The sequence below is a fragment of the Rattus rattus genome, chromosome 1 (assembly GCF_011064425.1).
Source record: "Rattus rattus isolate New Zealand chromosome 1, Rrattus_CSIRO_v1, whole genome shotgun sequence".
Classification (NCBI taxonomy): domain Eukaryota; kingdom Metazoa; phylum Chordata; class Mammalia; order Rodentia; family Muridae; genus Rattus; species Rattus rattus.
In genome coordinates, this window is record NC_046154.1 from 81,265,260 (window position 1) to 81,283,552 (window position 18,293).

Here is an 18,293-nt window from a genome sequence, read left to right on the forward strand (position 1 = left end):
ATGTACTAAGGCTCTATACCTTCCTCTTAGGCCCCCAGGACTGATTTATTAGCATCCATATGTGCTGCCCACAGGACAGATGGGTGTTCACAGCTCTCATTACACTGTGAATCCAATTTAAATTGCCTCAATATGATACTTCTGAGCTCCTGTGTTGTTGGAAGAAGAACACACTTGAAGATAGGTCTCCCCAAACACAATAGACAGCTCTCCCATCTGTACTTGGTACAGATAATTTTATTAATCTGAAACATTTAACTCTGTAACCAGTGGAATTCTCATTAAAGATAAAACCTGGGATTGCTGGAAGGGCACCTGATACAGATTTGTTAGGGCCCCACCTGGATGTATGAAGACCAAGCCCATTATGAGGAGCACCATTCCCTAGGCAGGAGATCCTCAACAGTGTTAAGAGGAGAAAGCTAGGTGAGAGCAGGCAAGTAAGGTTGGATTCATGTGTTTATTCTCTTTGCTCTTGACTGGATTTGATACTTCAGGTTTGTCACCTGACTTCACCATAATGGTGGACTATAGCATGAGATTTCCAGCCAGGTGAACCCAGCTTTCTCTGAGTTGCTTGTTTTCAGAGGGTTTTGTTATTGTTGTTGTTGGTAGTTGTAGTGGTAGTGGTGGGTTTTTTTGTTTTTTGTTTTTAATCACAGCAACAGAAATGGAACAAAACTACAACATAACTTTGCTAGTGGATTTTGTTCTACCAGTTAATTGAAGTCCAGAATTCTTGAAGGACAGGAATAGTAGACTCAAACCTCTAAGCTTTGGTAGTTTTTTCTCCCAGAGCAACAAAGTACTATTTGATTGGAACTACTGATATCACATAATAAGTAGTGTGAGTACCTATTCTGCATTTATATATTTCTTTATTGCTAAGAATAGAGAGAGAGTCTTTCTGAATTGAAAAAAAAAATCAGAGCATGATTTTGAGGATTGAAGAATTAAGGGCAGAGGCAGTGATTTTATATATATGTCTTTTTTCTCTCAGAACATTCTTTGTGGCTTCTGTTCTGAAACTCAGTTATTCAATCTGAGTTATACTATTTGTTTGCTAGGCCTAAAGACACATGCCTGCTATAGTAGTAAATTGACAGGAAGATGAAACGTTCAATGCCATACTGTATGACTTAGTGGGACTCTGTCCCCAAAAGGCGATCTAGATCTATGATGTTCGAGAGAGGAGAATAACAGGGTTCTGCAGTCTAGGATGAGAGCAGAAACACCGCACATCTTCCACTCTTTGGCTTTGCTGTGTGTTTTATGATGACCATTGTGTGCTAGCTCTTGGGAGTTAGATAATAATTTAATACATTAGAAGAAAAAAGTCTTGAATTTGGTTGCCAGAGATAAAACTACATGACCAGGATTAGGCTCATTCGTGCTGAACTGGGACACGAGCACAGCAGATAGACAACATGAAAGTTTCCCTTGTTTCTCATGAAAGTCAGCAACCCAGGGCAGGTGTCAGCCCAGCGGGGTCTTCTACCACTCTCTGAAGTTACTTCTCATCTTCAAAGTCAGCTTGCAGTCTGAGGGACTTCCTGAATCCAGTCAGCTTGCTTACTTAGGCATTGGGAAGGAAAGGCATTCTTTTTTCTTTATTGTTTTCATCGAGGCTTGACCCTGCATACCCTACATAGTACTCAACCCTGAGCTATCCCCGGTTCCTTTGCTTTACTTTTGAAAGTGTTAGAAACTTTAATATTTAGGAAAGTTTCAAGTTCACAAAAACTGTGCAGAAAGTTCTCAAGTGTCCCCCTTTCCTACCTGCCTTTCAAGTAAAGAACTAAATTGAAAGTGCTCTATGCAATTCTACCTGCCTCTCATTGTTCAGCATATGGTGCCCTGGCTAATGTGGAACTGGGAAGATGCTCTTTTAGCTGGTTGCTTTGCCTCCATTAGATAAAATTGTGGTTCTGGGGTAAATATGAGAAATTGCTGGGTAGGAAATCTGTCATCTGGTATCAGACCTCTTTTATTTTTTTCTTGGTTATGTGAGAGAAATTTGAGACAAAAGTGTAAATAATGTGTTTTAAAAGCAGTTTTTTTAAAAACTTAAATTATTTTGTTTATGTGGTATGTGTGTGTGTGTGTGTGTGTGTGTGTGTGTGTGTGTATAAATATACTATGTGTGTCTGTTCATGGAGGAAAAAAAGAAGGGGTCAGATCCTGTAGAGCTTTGTGTATTTTAGAGCATTGTAAGATAGTAGCTTGAATATAGAATTTAAATGTAAAGACTTCAACTTGTTTTGATTTCAGAAGGAGAAACCATAGCAAGGAAGCCCCCACCTTTCCCCACCTCCCACTATAGCTCCCTTTGTAATAAGTATGGTTTTCTTTCATTTAGAGCATACTCCTTCCACGTTACGGCTGACGGACAAATGCAACCTGTCCCTTTTCCCCCTGACGCCCTCATTGGACCTGGGATTCCCCGACATGCTCGGCAGATCAATACCCTCAACCACGGGGAGGTGGTGTGTGCAGTGACCATCAGCAACCCCACAAGGCACGTGTACACAGGTGGCAAGGGCTGCGTTAAGGTCTGGGACATCAGCCACCCTGGCAACAAGAGCCCCGTCTCTCAGCTGGACTGTCTGGTGAGCAAGCATGAGGTTCACCCAAGCTTCACTTTCATGAGGAAATAGAAGCCCCTCTGTTTTCTATGTTGGCTGGTCAAGCTTTGGCCCTTTTTGCTAATTGAGCAGGATTTGGTTACTGCTACTACATTGGTTAAATCCTGATGTTGATTTATTTTTGGAGATGTTTTGCAGTGGTTTGGAGTTCACTTTGTAGACATGATTTCCAAGATGGTGTCCTGTGCAGTAGAAAAAAAAGTAGTTAATGTGGCCTCTGACCCCAGCTCCCTATTCATTGTTAAAATTCCCTGTAAACTTCAACTACATATCAAACCATCAACATTGGCTAATGTGGCATGAAAACCCAAAACCAAACTGGTTTGTTATTGTTGAGGAGGTGTGGAGGTGGCTTTGCCTTTCTGGTAAGACTGGAATAGAAAGAATTGTTTCCAAAACCACTAAGCTATTCCATCAAGAGTCTAAAAGCACCTATTTGCCTTATGATTGCCAGACCCGTAATACTGGTCTTTAGCAGACTGTCAACTGGGCTGTCTTGCTTATACATCTAGATGATGTTATTCTCAAATGAGAAGGGCAGATCTTTTATTAGAGATAAAGACCTAATGATTGTGTGTGTGTGTGTGTGTGTGTGTGTGTGTGTGTGTGTGTGTGTGTGTGTGTGTGTGTATGCTTGAATGTAGTGGTGGTTTTGTTTTGGTAGTGCATACTTAGACTGAAAGTACCCTTTGGCCCTCTATCAGGGTTGGCTTTGATAGAGAGTCATCTTTTTGGCCTTTTGATTAAGAAGATTCCATAAACAATAGCATGATAATATTGAGAAAGCCAATCCCTCAAATTCTTAAATAAGTACAAAAGCAGATTTGTGGGTCTGCACTGTCCAACAGTAAATGATGGTGCAGGGTGATGTTCCCCACAGAAAAGTGCATTCACACCTGCCTTCCACCTAGAGGCTTTCAGTCTGTCTGTGCAGTTGCAAATTAGGAATACAGCTGTGCAGACCTGTGAGTTTATTCTTTGGAAGAAAACAATGGCAATTGGACACTGGTCCTTCCTGTAGAACAGAGTGTTCATGAAATCTCTCTCTTGAAGTTAAAAAACAGAACAGCATTTAGGAATATACAGTATTATCAGTTGGCAGTGCTCCACAGTGATTACATTTTGCTATTTCACAGAACAGAGATAACTACATCCGTTCCTGTAAATTGCTACCTGATGGCTGTACTCTCATAGTGGGAGGGGAAGCCAGTACTCTATCCATCTGGGACCTGGCAGCTCCAACTCCCCGAATTAAGGCAGAGCTGACATCCTCAGCCCCTGCCTGCTATGCTCTGGCCATCAGCCCTGACTCCAAGGTCTGCTTCTCATGCTGCAGTGACGGCAACATCGCAGTATGGGACCTGCACAACCAGACCCTGGTGAGGTGAGTAGAAGGACTCCCCTGGGAGAGTGTGGAAACGGAGGCTAACTGGCCCCCTGTGGGTGACAAGTGCATTTGGCATGTGCCAGAGTGTCACCAAGACCTTATATCATTCACGTTACCATTCTTTCATCCACATTGAGATGGCAGATGTGGCTTTGTCAAGGGACAACACAATGTGGACAATACAGGGGTCTCCAGTCTAAATGATTTGAGGTTGGCCAGAGTCTTGTTTGTGCAAATCGAAATCTACTGACACAAGACAACAAAAGAACATTAAAAATAAGCTTCCATTGCATTGAAACCACAAAATAGCTTTAAAATATCTGTATTTCTCCATAACTAACTAAGAGGGTCATTCCACCTGGGAGCACACAGGCCTCTGATCAGCTTCTAGACCCTCTCTCTTCCCTCAGCCACTCCTCTTGTTCCATTTAATGCTCATACCAGAGTCATTCCAGAAACTGTTTTTAAGAGTAAGCACTTAAGTCAAATGTAGTGTTGGGTAAAAACCTGTAACTTAGTCTTTGGGAAATAGAAACAGAGATTTTAAGTCAAGACTGTCTGTATCTCTATCCTCTACTTTATAAATGAGAGCCAGGCACAGAAGTAACTTTGCTGTGGTCCTGTAGACAGACCTGGCATTCTGTTGCATGCTGGCTCCCTGGAGTAAGCACTAGTCATGTGTGTATGGGGGGGGGGTGTGCCTTGTATATGGTTTAGCTTGGACTGGCCATGCGTGGCCAGTGTCTCCTCTGTGTGACAATCCTGTATTTCCTATGACACAGCATATTCTCAGCAGTCAACAACTTGACAGTCACATGAGGATGTACATGAAGTGGGAGGCTAGAGGAACTCCTCCACCATTGCTGATGGTACACAGGGAAAGATGTTTGGGATGAAGGATTAATAATTCTTTGAGTTGAAAAGGTTATAAGAAGTCAGGATGAAAGAAAAAAGTCGTGACAATTGTTTGAAGAAACAAAAGGAAGAAAGGTACCACAAAGATCACTTCATTCCAGGGTGATCATGGAGAGGCCAACTAGTACTGTTGAGTACTTGTTAGTCAATAGCAGGGAATAAGGCATGTGAAAGGAGAGGGCGAGTAGGGACAGGGATTGACGTAGGGATCATGCTTGTGAAAGACTCCTGGTTCATATCTTGGCTAAGAATTCAGGGTGATTTTTCTTTCTCTTGTACTTTTAAATTCTAAGCTTGGCACTCTGTGGTAATAAGGTATGATGGGGCCTAGAGAAAGAAAGGACCTTTTTGGCATTGAAATTCCTAACCAGTTGTATTCTGGGTCTTTCCTGGTTCTGAAGGTGGGTCCTGACCTCTCTGATCTGCCCTAGCCAAAGCATGCTCAGCATGTAAAGTCAGGTTTATAAAAGTCACTGCATACCCCATCTGCCAAGCCCAGACCCCACCTTGGTCATATTCTTTCCACTGCCCATCTGACTTGTTGCCTCGTGCTCTTCCAGGGGTCAGAAATCCCTGCTACCTACTGATTTTGGATTCTCTTTGAAAGTTGTGTGAAGGTCACCTGTAAAGAAAGCCTTATACCAGGGATGGGGTCTGGCCAGTGTCTGACCTCCTCAGTACTTTTCTTTGTCTCAACCTAACACCTCTGAGGTCAAGAGGCTACTTGACTTGGTTTCTGGGAGTCCACATTTTCTAAAGCAAGGCCCTTTATGATTCAGAAGGGCTGAGTACACAAAGTTCATGCTGTGCTAGCAGGAAGGGCTCTACTGGTAGATTATCTTCTAAATGAATGTGTTCTTGGAAGAAGCCTTTTCCTTTCTGTGGGTTCAGTCTTGGCCACTGAAGGACTGTTCTTTATCTTTCCTTAAGGAAATTGGTTTTTGTGTGTTTATCTTTATTGTCTCTTAGTACTTAAACTCTTTTCCAGACCAGGGAAGAATTTCACTGGGTCTGTTTATCAGAGACCATAGGATACCTGGCTTCTGGCAGCATCCTGCAAGCCATTCCATTTCTTTAGGCTGTGAATGTTGAAAAAAGAAACAGAACCTACAGGGGTTGTTTCCTGTGCTCCTCAGGGGAAGGTTACTTTGATACTGCACACCAACAGACACTGAGATGACACACAGTGAGTCCAAAACTAACAACACAACAGTGTTTACCTTGAGCTCTGGCAGGAAATCATTATTCAGTCTGGTTTGTTTTATCAGGCAATTCCAGGGCCACACAGACGGAGCCAGCTGTATTGACATTTCTAATGATGGCACCAAGCTCTGGACAGGCGGTTTAGACAACACTGTGAGGTCCTGGGACCTGAGAGAAGGACGGCAGCTGCAGCAGCACGATTTCACTTCACAGGTAAGTGCTTGGCTCTGGCCTGCTGTGCAGTCCAAGGGTTCCCACCTCAGCATCAGGGTAGCATGGTAAGCAGATGAGTTTAAAACCACAGATATACAATACTTCCCCCCCCTCTCTGTCTCTCTCCCCCCCCCACCCTCTTTCTCACACACACACACACACACACACACACACACACACACACACACACACACACACTCACTCACTCACTCACTCACCATGCCCCCTTTAAAAGGGGAGGAATGATTACAAAAATCCTGCAAGTCAAACCATGTTAAGATGCTTTATGTACACGTGGTTTTGGTGAAAGGTGCAGTAGAGAATAGACAGGCTTTCTTCAGCAGGATACACAGTCTGCTGAGTGTATTATCACCATCAAATGCAGAACGAGATTGAAGTGAATGTTAATTTTTTTCAAGGAGTTTGAACTTGTGGATGCCCATCTCCTTTCTTAACCTTATAAAACAACCATGGCGAAGTCCCACCACTGAGGGGCAAGTGCACACTGGGTTCTATTCCTAACCAAGAAGGTATTTGCAATTGATACCTACTGGTAATGGAAAACTCGTTTTCTCCTATGGAGGGTCATTACATACATCTGCTAAACTCTGGGCAGCCCCCATACCTCAAAGTAATTGACCAACATGAACTCCATGGGCTTTGGGAAGAAGGGGGCTTTTTTATGTTCTTTGGTTTGGTTTGGGGTTTTTTTGACTTACTGATGTTTTGCTTGTTTGTGTGTTTGAGAGGGGAGGGAGGGAGCAAGAGAGAATATAGAGGTGGTTGGATAAGAAGGTGAGGAAGATCTTTGAGAATGGGGGAAGGGAAGATGATTAAAATATATGAAGATTTTTTCAATAGAAAAAGATATCATGACCAACTATATTTACAGAAGGGTTTTAAGGCTTGACTCTAGTGTAAGGCAACCCTACTACTTCAGCCTCCAGATTACTAAGATTAAAGGTTTATGCTACTATGACTGAGTAGTTGTAAAATAATATAAAAACAGCAGCTTTTGGAGAATGGAGACTTATTTGGCAAAAACAGTGCTCTCCCTTTACTGGTGTCTTCCTCATGGTAAAGCTATTCTTTTGTTTACTACTCCCCACCTCCCTCTATCACTTCCTTGCTCACTGTGTGTTTTTTGTTTTCAGGTAATAAAAATTAAAAAATTGGGTAAAAGTGGAAAACTATATATATTGTTTTAATTCTATTCTGTTCCTCTGATAAAATATCATGACCAGAAAGCAGCTTAGAAGAAAACAATTTATTTAATTAATTATTCCAGGTCACAGTCCATTGTTGTCAAAAAGTCACAGTGGCAGGAGCTTAAAACAGCCGGTCACATTGCATCCATAGTTAAGGGGCAGAGAGGATGGGAGTACTGCACACACGTTAGTATATTATCTGTGTTCTTCTCATTCAGTCCAAGGCTCAGCCTGTGAAGGGGTGATGTACATGGTGGGTCCTCCACCTCAAATAACCCAACTAACAAAATTTTTCACAGTCACGCCTACAGGCTAACCAAATCCAGGTAATTCTTTGTTGAAATTCTTCCCAGACAACTCTAGGTTGTGTCAACTGTCATATCTACTCATTTTAGGTGACTGTTGATTTTAGCTTTACAGTCATTCCTGTTCTACACTTCTGTAGGATATGCAGCACACTATTTTAAGAAAATATCAAATGTCTACAAAGGTCAAACATTGCAAGCTTATATCAAATACAGACAATTATATTACCTATCCTAAGCAGGTATCAGTGCCTGGTCAGTTTTGTTATACCATCCTTACTCCAAACACTGGATTTTTATTTCTCCCATAAGCATATTTCAGTTAGCGTCTCTTAATGATGACTTCCAATGCTATTCTTAAAGATAATTTCTTATTTCACAGCATGGATGGAACTTTTAGTCTCCCATTTTTTCAGTAGAGGATTCTGGACTGGGCTGCATTCCATGTCCCTTCCCAGTCTGGATTTGGCAGATTAAACCTGTTTTTCAACCCAGTACTTACTTGCACGATTGCTGCCATCTCACTTCCTTAATTTATTGAGTAAAGCCGTCAGTGATCCTGTCTTACCTATAACAGATCTTCTCCTTGGGATACTGCCCAACTGGGGAGTGGCTTGCCGTGGGCATGGAAAGCAGCAACGTGGAAGTTCTGCATGTGAACAAGCCTGACAAATACCAGCTTCACCTCCACGAGAGTTGTGTGCTGTCCCTAAAATTTGCTTATTGTGGTGAGTTTAGCTATAAGAGTGTCAAGGGCCTAAATGAAGGAATACTTTTTAAAATATGTTTAGAGATTGTATCTTGGGGGGTGTGCTACTCCATGCAGCTAGATGCAATAATTCTATTGCCCCTCAGAGCAGAGTAATGTGTGTCTCAGCATGCTTTGTTAATTTGAGAAAAGTCAGCAGGCACTGAAATATATGGTAGGGGTGGGGCGTAATTGTCAGTGCTCTGAAGTGTGGAGGGTAATGATGTTTAGAATAGGACAACAGTGAAATCACCATGTGCTGACTATATAATGAGGAAACAGTGTTAGAAGGATGATAGATGCACTCAGATTCTTTTTCTCTAAATAAGATCAGAGAAGGGAAAGTCCATGTGGAGACTCTCAGTGTGCTTTGTATGCTCACATATTTGTTCATTGGCTAAGAGGATATATGGGTGACTGACACTATTTAGGCATTCTATATGTATCTAATAAGATGAGCATTTCTGATTAGTTTGATATTTAATTCTTATGCTCTCATTGTTTCCATAAGACCCAAAATGGCTCTAACACTGAGTCATATACTGAATGACTTATGATGTGGCACACACACACACACACACACACACACACACACACACACACACACACACACACACACACACACACACACACACACACAGATGGGTGAAAAAGTTAGCTATCTTCATCCTTTATCCTCCTGCCACTCACTTCTTGTTTCTGAGGCAAGATGTCTCACTAAACTTGGAGCTCGTCCTTTAGCTACATTGTACACTAGGTGACAGCAAATGCCCAAGACCTATATGTCTTTGACCTTCCCACACTTGTCCCTGAGGCTTAAATTCTAAGTACACATAGGCCACATGGTAGAAATCTGAATATGTGGACATGCTTGCACATGTTTATCCACTCAATAATCTCCAACCTTCTGACAACTTTAATTATGAACAGGATCACACCAAGGAGCCTAGATTTAAAACTCGCTTGGATCATACCGACAACCCTTTGGATATGGAATTTAATATGTTAAAAATGTTCTCTTTTAGGGATAGCTAGATCATTTCACGGGTAAAGCACTTATTATTACTAAAGCACGGTGACCTGAGTTCAATCTCTTAAACCCGTGATAAAAGCTAGATGAGGTAGCTCACATCTGTAGACCCTGCACTCTTACAGTGCGATGAGAGGCAGAGACAAGAGAATGGCTCTGGAAACTTATAGGGCATCAATACACACAGTAATAGAGAGCCTGTCTCAACAAGGGGGAAGGAGAGGACCAACTTCACAGTTCTGTTCTCATTCACACATGCTCCTTGGACTTTCAATTTGCATGCATAAACACAAACACACATGCACACACACCACACACTAAAAACAGTGCCATTTACTTAATTCCAACAGGGGGATTTTTAATATTGCTGGAATCACGTGTGCCTTTGCTAATTCTAGGCAAGTGGTTTGTGAGTACTGGAAAAGACAACCTCCTAAATGCCTGGCGGACACCATATGGAGCCAGCATATTCCAGGTACAAAAATGCCTACCTTGTGGCCTTTGAAATAACTAGTGAAGTTGCCTCCAAAATGGAACACATTAAATATTCTCTGCCTGCTGTTTTTTCTTACAGTCCAAAGAATCTTCATCAGTGCTTAGCTGTGACATCTCTGTGGATGATAAATACATAGTCACTGGCTCAGGGGACAAAAAGGCTACCGTTTATGAGGTCATCTACTGAGAATACCATGGCTTCATATTTACAGTTGAATTGGGCCAAATGTTTGGAATTTGTAGAAATAGAACTTATAATTTAAAAAGAACAAAAACAACATCAAAAAAACTGAAGAAACCTGTTTCCAAATCTTGACACAGAACTGCTTTGCGTCTACAAAAAGAAGGCACCAAGTCTATCAGTAGACAGTCACCTGTCTAACTTTGGACACCACAATCACACCGAGGCCACAGGTGTGGAATAGAGGAGCAAGCTGCTGTCTGCCAGTCCTGCCTTTGCCAACTGTGAGCTTACTGTTCTGTTTCTTGCAGTTCAATTCACCTTGAGTCCTTTGTAGAGCAGTGGTGTCTCCAATGAACTTGTTTCTTGGTTTTGCATCTTGTGATTTTTTTTTCTTTTTGTATTTTTGTTGTTTCAACATTTGTATAAATTGTAAATATATTTGGTTTATTACAGTAAAACCTTTAGTACCAGTAAGTGGTATTCTTCCTTGACTCTTTTTAATCAATACGTTCGATTCTTAAATATAGCTTTTATGAGTAAAGTCTACGTGCATATAGGTAAGTTCCTGGTACACTTGACTTTGCAGAAATAAACTTGACTGTGGACATCTGCTGTTTTGAGACTGATCCCATCAAGTCCTTGGGATCAACAGAAACTCAGGGTCAGAACTGAAACTGTCAGTTAATGACAGATTTAATAGATGACATTGGAATTACTTTAATACTCATTCTTTGAGATTCTTGTAATTAAAACTTAAAACTTATTATGATTTTTATTCTGGTTTTAGTATGTATAGGCTCTTACACTATTTTTAGCCTCACCTTGAGCTGGTAGCAATCTTCTTGTCTCAGCTTGGACTACAAGTGCGGGCCACCGTTCCTGACTTTTTTAAAGTTAGATAATGTATCAAACAGTGATCCTGTTTTCACATATATTCATCCCTCCAGCCTTCTTCCCCTTCATCCCATCTGATCTCATATCTCATAAGTGTGAGCTTGTGTGTGTGTGTGTGTGTGTGTGTGTGTGTGTGTGTGTGTGTGTGTGTGTGCATGCGGGCGCGCGTGCGTACGCGTATGTTTAAATATAAGATTGCGTTTATGAGAGAAAATAAATCAGTCTTTTTCTTCAAGCTTACAAAGTTCTGCCTTTTCCTGATATCCTACTGACAAATCAAATCCGTATTATAGGAAGGCCCAGTCTTATCTACATTATTTCTCTTGTATTTCAAGGAATATATTGATGATTCATGTTTAGTTTTATGATGTGTGCTGTTTGGAAAGCTCTGGAGTTCATGTCCCTGGAAAACTGAAGTGGAAAGTCAAGTCTGTTATGTCTCATTAGTTCTTACTTGATCTATTATGCTGATTTACTTAATGCAGCAAGCTTTGCCCCATTCATCTCATTAAGACTATCCCTGCAGCTCTGGACATTGCAGTCTGGCATTAATCTTTTGCCCTTATTTTTATAGACACATTTTTATTAATTTGATTAGGTGACATCTGTAACCCTGGGCTCTTAATAAGTTACCAAGCATGTTTTCTTTTGAAGAGGCTACACAACTTATGCTTTTTATATTTGTTGTTTACTACCATGTATTAGAAAAGAAATGGTTAGTAAGTGGCAGTAGCCAAGGAATTTCCTGTGCCCTTGTTTCTTACTATTCAGTGAACTGGTAGCTGTTCTTTATGCTTTCATTTGTCACCAAAACCTTTTTATATCTTTAAAAATATTAGTTTTCACCCAAAAACATTTTTTCAAAGTTCATTAAATATTTTTTATTAAGTAAATAGCAAATCCTAATGGAAAAGCTGATTTCTGTCTCCCTTCCCTATATTGTGAGTAGGTCTCTCCTCTCCATCCACCGAGACAGTCAGCTATATAGTGATAAAGGATGCAGAACTTTATTTCTCTCCTAGCTTAGACTCAGGCACAGGCCACAGTATTGCTGTAGTTTACAAATCCACTCCTAACTACAAACAGGGAAGGACGGAAGTTCAGGAAACTGAGCCAGTGAATAGAATCTGCTCCATCCCTCCTTACCAGTCCATGAGATGGAACAAACATGGTGTGTCCAGCCTAAAGGGAAGTGGCTCTAGGAGCCGAGAATGGGAAGTGGAAATTTAGGAAACTGTTGAGGTCATCATTTCTCACTTGTATAACGTGAATGGTAAAATTGTTGTGCCTATTGCTCAAGGTCTTGTGAACCATAATTTGATACTCATCACGATATAGTGGTACCTGTCTCATAATGGAGCACAGATGGGGCCATTGTCTTTCCCATTATAGTATAACTCCACGTTAACTGTGTGTGTGTGTTTGTGTGTGTGTGTCTGTATACACATAGGAGCTTTTACATTTATAGGTTTCTCTATGATTATTTCAAAGGTCTTTAGTGTTGTTAATCATTCTCTGTTTTCCTTCCTATGCCCTGTCCTCCCATTCCAAACTCAAATTTAATCCATCATGTTTCACTATTCCAATTCAACCCTTTATGCAACCATGTTCTATGTTTTCCATTGAAAGCCCCTCCCCCAACAAATACTCGTTTCCTAACATCTATGGTTGTTCCAAATATACATATCTGAAGATTCCAGTTAATATCTACAAATAAAGGAAAACATTAAGTGTTTGTCTCTCTGAGTCGGGAGTTACCATACTCAAAGTGATTCTTTCTAGTTGTACTTAATTTGCCTACACATTTCAGAAGTTTGTCTTTATCTTTTTCTAACAACTGAATAAAATTCCAGTGTGTAAATAAACTTCCTTTTCAATATCCATTCATCTGTTGACATTTAGGCTGTTTCCATTTCGTGACCTACTATGAGAAGAGCAGTTTTGAACATAGATGAGCGGGTATGTCTATAGTAGGATATAGACATATTTGGGTCTGTGTCCAAGAGTGGAGGAGCGTGTCCTGTGAAAATCTATTTCTAGTATTTTAACAGTTATCCACACTGATTTTCCTAGTAGTTATATCATTGTATACCCACCAGCAGTAATTAGCTGCTGAGAATTATTTTTCCATATCTAAATAAACATTTGCTGTTGCTTGCTTTTTTTATTTGAGCCATTCTGTTTCCACTGTAAGGTAATGTTAATTTGCATTTCTCTGATTGCTGAGAATGTTGAACATAAAAGGTCCTCAGCCATTTGTAGTTCATCTTTTCACGACATTCTGTTGATGTCCATGCCATATATGTTGTTGGTTTTCTTGTTGACTGTTTTGAGTTCTTTGTGTATTCTAGATACAAACCTCTGTTAGATGTATAGCTGGTAAAGTCCCGCCCCCCCAAACCTAGGATATGTCTTCCCTCAAATGATGGTGTGCTTTGTTGTGTTCCCCTTTTAGATTCATGAGGTCCCACTTGTTTGTTAGTGTTAATGTACTACCAGAATCCTATTCAGAAACACCTGTCTTGTGCCTGTAAGCACAAGCACCTTCCCTACTTTTTCCTTAGGTTTAATCTACTGGGTCTCATGGTGATGTCCTTGATCCATTGGCATGAACTTTTATACAGGGGAAGATATAAGGATCTAGTTTTCTTTACATGTCACTATCCAGTTTGACCAACAGCACTTTTTGAGGATGTCATTTCTCCAGTATGTTATTGGCCTCTTTGTCAAAAGTTGGGTAGCTATAAGGATTGTGAACTTAAATGCAGGATTGTAGTTCTATTACATTGATCAGTATCTCTGCTTTTATGCCAGTAACATGTTGTTTTTATTGTGATAGCATTGTTACACCTTAAAATATAACAAAGTATATGTATAAGTGTTGATACATCTAGTAGCTTTTGGTTCAAAACTGTTTCATTTTCTTGGGTATTTTGAATTTCCATAAGACTTTTTTTTTAATTTCTATGAAGAATTGTGTTAAAGTTTTGGTGGAAGCTGCATTGTATTGGTAGACGACTTTTGATAAGATGGCCATTTTCACAGTTTTCTACCAACCAAACAACGGTGTGAAGGGAGGGGCCTTTCTGTTTTTCCAGTCTTTTGGTATTTTCTTCAAATTTTTTCTTCAGTGTCTTAAAGTTTTTAATTCTGTAACTCTTTCACTTGCATTTATTCCAAGGTTTATTTGTTTGTTTCTGAGGCTGTTGTGAATGGAATTGTTTGCCTGATTTCTTTCTCAGTGTGTTGGTCATTTGTACTTAGGAAGGCTACTGGGTTTTGTGTGTTTATTTTGTATCCTCTTACTTTGTCAAGTATGTTTATCACCTGTAGGAAATTTCTGGTGGAGTTTAGGGTCTTATCTATGTAGGAATTTGTATCATCTGCAAATAAGGATACTTTGTCTACTTTCATATTTACAGTCCCTTTATCTCTTTCACTTGTTTTATTACCTGAATAGAATGGAGGAGAGTGGCCATAGAAACACTTTTTTCCCCCTCCATTTAGGATGATGTTGCCTGTGGGCTTACTGTATATTGCCTTTCTTAGATTAAGCTAAGTCCCCTGTATTCCTAGATTCTTTAGGGCTTTTCTCATGCAAGTATGTTCGATTTTTGTCAAAGGCTTTTTCTCCACCTAAAGAGATAATCATTAGATTTTCATTATTCAGTCCATCTATTTTAGTAGGTTACGTTTATTTCTATGTATGTGTTAGATTACATTTATTTATGTATGTATATTGAACCATTTCTGAATCCCTGGGATGAAGCCAACTTGATTATAATGGGCAATCTTTATGATGCGTTCTTGAATTCAGTTTGCAAGTTGAAGTGGAAACTTAAGGATTCTTTGGAAAGTCAGTTGTGTCGGAAGCTGTTTTCCTGGTGCAAACACTTGAAGGAGTGTTTTCCTGAAGCAGACACAGATTAAAGGATGTTTTGCTAAAGCAAACATATGGAAGGACATGTGAAGAATTCTTCCCTAATGATATGCATATATTGGTCTGCCTTACATAACATAGCTGAGTTCTGTTTGTTATGACTCCACAGAGAGAGTTATACACACACACACACACACACACACACACACATACACACACACACAAAAACCTCTGGCTGCGGTTTCTTGCTGCTTCCTCAGACTTAGGCTGATATAGACTCATGAGCTCGGGTAAGACACATGGTGAGGCAAGACCCTTGGAGGATACATCATATTTGGAGGGAGTATAAATAGGACTTAAGGGACTGTCCTTGGCTTGTTTGCTAGTAGAGCTAGCTGTGCAACTCACCTTTGCATCTTCTCTGAGAGGCACAGCTAAGAACTTCTGACATTCCTGTTGACCTGGGTTCCTCCTGCTGATTAACCTGAGGCCTGCCCGTCTCTGCTAGATTATGTTACCTGTGCTGATTCAAGTTTGCTATCCTGACTGTTGAACTAATTGGACTGCTGGTATATCCATGAAGTATTTGCAAGTAAGCGAAGCTGCCAGTGCTGAGCTGTGAGCAGAACTCCTGATCTCCTGACAAAGCAGATGGAATTTGCTCCAAAGAACCATTTCTAAATAGGCCGATTCTCCCCATATCCTTTCTTTTCCTCTCTACCTCTGATGGTTGGAGGGCTACAAGGAAAGTTAAAGGTTTTAGAACCAACATTAAAAGTAGATGATTCATCTACATCGTTCAGATTTTTGGTTTGTTGGAATATAGATATATTTTAAAATATTTTTTTAAAAATGATTTCATGATTCTTTGAATTTCCTTGTTATATAACTTATCTGATAGCGACTCCTTTTTATTAATTTGGATCTTTCTTTTCATTGATTTGGCTAACGGTTTGTCAACCTTTTCAAAGAACCAACATTATTAAATCGATTCTTTGTTCTGTTTGCTTTGTTGTTTTCTATTTCATTAATGTCCAGGGCTGATTTTGTTTTCTCTCCCCATCTACTTCTTTTTGGGTGCTGTTTATTGTTTTTTCCAAGGACTTTGTGTGTGTCTGAACTTATTTGAGCGAGCTTACTTGCTTGCTTTTTTTCTTCCTTCCTTCCTTTCCTTCCTTTCTTTCTTTCTTTCTTTCTTTCTTTCTTTCTTTCTTTCTTTCTTTCTTACTGTAAGCAGTTAGTGCTGTGGACTTTTTTCTTAGGACTGTCTTCATTGTGTCCTATAGATTTTTGAGCTGTTGTGTATTCATTCAGTAATTTTAGGAATTGTTAAAATTTTTGATTTCTTTCTTCCTCAAATTAACACTTATTGTCCACAGCTTCTGAACTGTCTGTGGTTTATGTCATTGATACCTAACTTTACTCTATTGTGGCAAGATAGGAAATAGAGTGTAATTTGATATTTGATATATATTTTGGACCTTTTTTATATCATAATATGTAGTTAATTTTGGAGAAAGTTTCATAGGCTACTGAGAAATTCTTTTTGTGATAATTAATTAACTCAAAACCACATGTACAACAAAGCATACCTGAATCTGGTACAGATTATGTGTGACTACATTGAAACACTGTAAAAGTACATGTGACACTTTCCATAATGATAGGTTTTGTCTATTGATGGAAATGTCTGTGAGCTACACATATTGCACAAAGGTCACCAGGCTGGAGAGTACCTCTAGCCAAGCCTTCTCGGTGGAAAGCAGGCTTTGTATTTCTTCTCTGAAGGAATAACCTTGTATTTTTCAAGTCTCGGGTTCCTCTAGTACATATCTGTAATCACAAAGGCCTCTGTCCCCCTATATTTAATGGATAGTTTTGTTAGGACTAATAATCTTGTTTGACAGATTGGACTGTTCAGGACTTAAAATACGTCTTACTAGGCTTTTCTGGTTTTAATATTTTCTATTCTAATATAATTGCCTTTATCTCTTCCATAAAGCTTTCAATGTTCTTTAGTCTATGTTCTTCATATTTTAATCATACAACATGAATTACTTTCTTCTTTGGATTTTTCTATTTGGTATTCTGTAGGCCTTTTTTGTACCTAGGTGAGCATAACTTTAGGTTTGAAAACTAGTCTTCTATGGATTTACTGAAGATATTCTATGCATTCACTGTAGCATTCTGTATTTCTTTTTATACCTTTAATTCAGGAGGTTGAAGTTGTTTTATTTTATTCTTCATATGTCATTTTTAGAATTTTGGCCTTCTGATATTTTGGTTAACTATGTGTTCTTCTGGTCTGTGTTTCATCACTTCAGCCCTGGTCTATACGATTTTTTGGCCATGTGCTCAATTTTATCTTAGCTTTTTACATTTGTAGAGCTTTGAGATATATTATTATGTTATTTATCAGTGTGAGCCCTTTCAGCCATAACCTTTCCTCTAAGGACTGCCTGCCTATGTCCCTGGGGTTCTGCAAGTTTCCTTCTCATTTTCATTTATTTCCATTTGTTAAAATCTCTTGGGTTTCTTTAGTTTAAGAGTGTATTATTAGGTCTCCAAGTATTATTTTCTGCGGTTATCATTGTTGTTGATTTCTAGTTTGATTATACTGTAATTTGACAGATGCAGGGATCTTTTGCTTTGCTTTTCTTCTTTTTCACATCCTTCCTTTTGTTTGGCCTTCTTTGTGTTATTCAATATGCTCAATTTTACAGAAAAGTGTCATGTGCCATTGATAAGAATGTATTCCTTACTGTTGAGTACAATATTTTGTAGATCTACCAGGTAAGTTTGGTTGACCTATGGTATGATTTAACTCTAACATTTCTTTGTTGAATTTTTTTGACTGCTGTTGTTGTTTTGGGGTGTTTTGGTTTTTTTTTTTCTTTTCTTTTTTTTTTTTTTTTTTTTTTCTGAGACAGGATTTCCCTGTGTAATTTTGGCTGTCTAGAACTTGCTGTAGACTAGGCTGGCCCCAAACTCACAGAAATCTAGCTGCTTCTACCTCCTGAGTTGGGACTAAAAGTGTGCACCAACATGACCTGGCCTTTGCTGAGTTTGGAGGACATGTCTATCTAGTGTGAAAGTGAGGTACTGTTTCCAGACCTATGCAGTGATTTGTGCCTTTTAATGCTAGGACTCAGAAAGAGTGTGGACCCAACAAAGCCTCACTGTGTC

The 18,293-nt window shown here is 39.6% G+C and overlaps 1 protein-coding gene across 12 annotated transcripts in view; it reads left to right on the forward strand.

The window, feature by feature from the left end:
* The window catches only part of Tle1 (TLE family member 1, transcriptional corepressor), an 80,762-nt gene extending 69,955 nt beyond the window's left edge, over positions 1-10,807 (forward strand). For all 12 annotated transcript variants that reach the window (XM_032902716.1, XM_032902751.1, XM_032902761.1 and 9 more), the window contains 6 exons: positions 2,360-2,609; positions 3,782-4,029; positions 6,216-6,363; positions 8,454-8,604; positions 10,053-10,129; positions 10,229-10,807. In XM_032902716.1, coding sequence (XP_032758607.1) covers positions 2,360-2,609; positions 3,782-4,029; positions 6,216-6,363; positions 8,454-8,604; positions 10,053-10,129; positions 10,229-10,336 — 982 coding nt within the window. In that variant the 3' untranslated portion in view covers positions 10,337-10,807. The remainder of the gene's footprint in view (positions 1-2,359; positions 2,610-3,781; positions 4,030-6,215; positions 6,364-8,453; positions 8,605-10,052; positions 10,130-10,228) is intronic.
* The last annotated feature ends 7,486 nt before the right edge of the window (positions 10,808-18,293 follow it).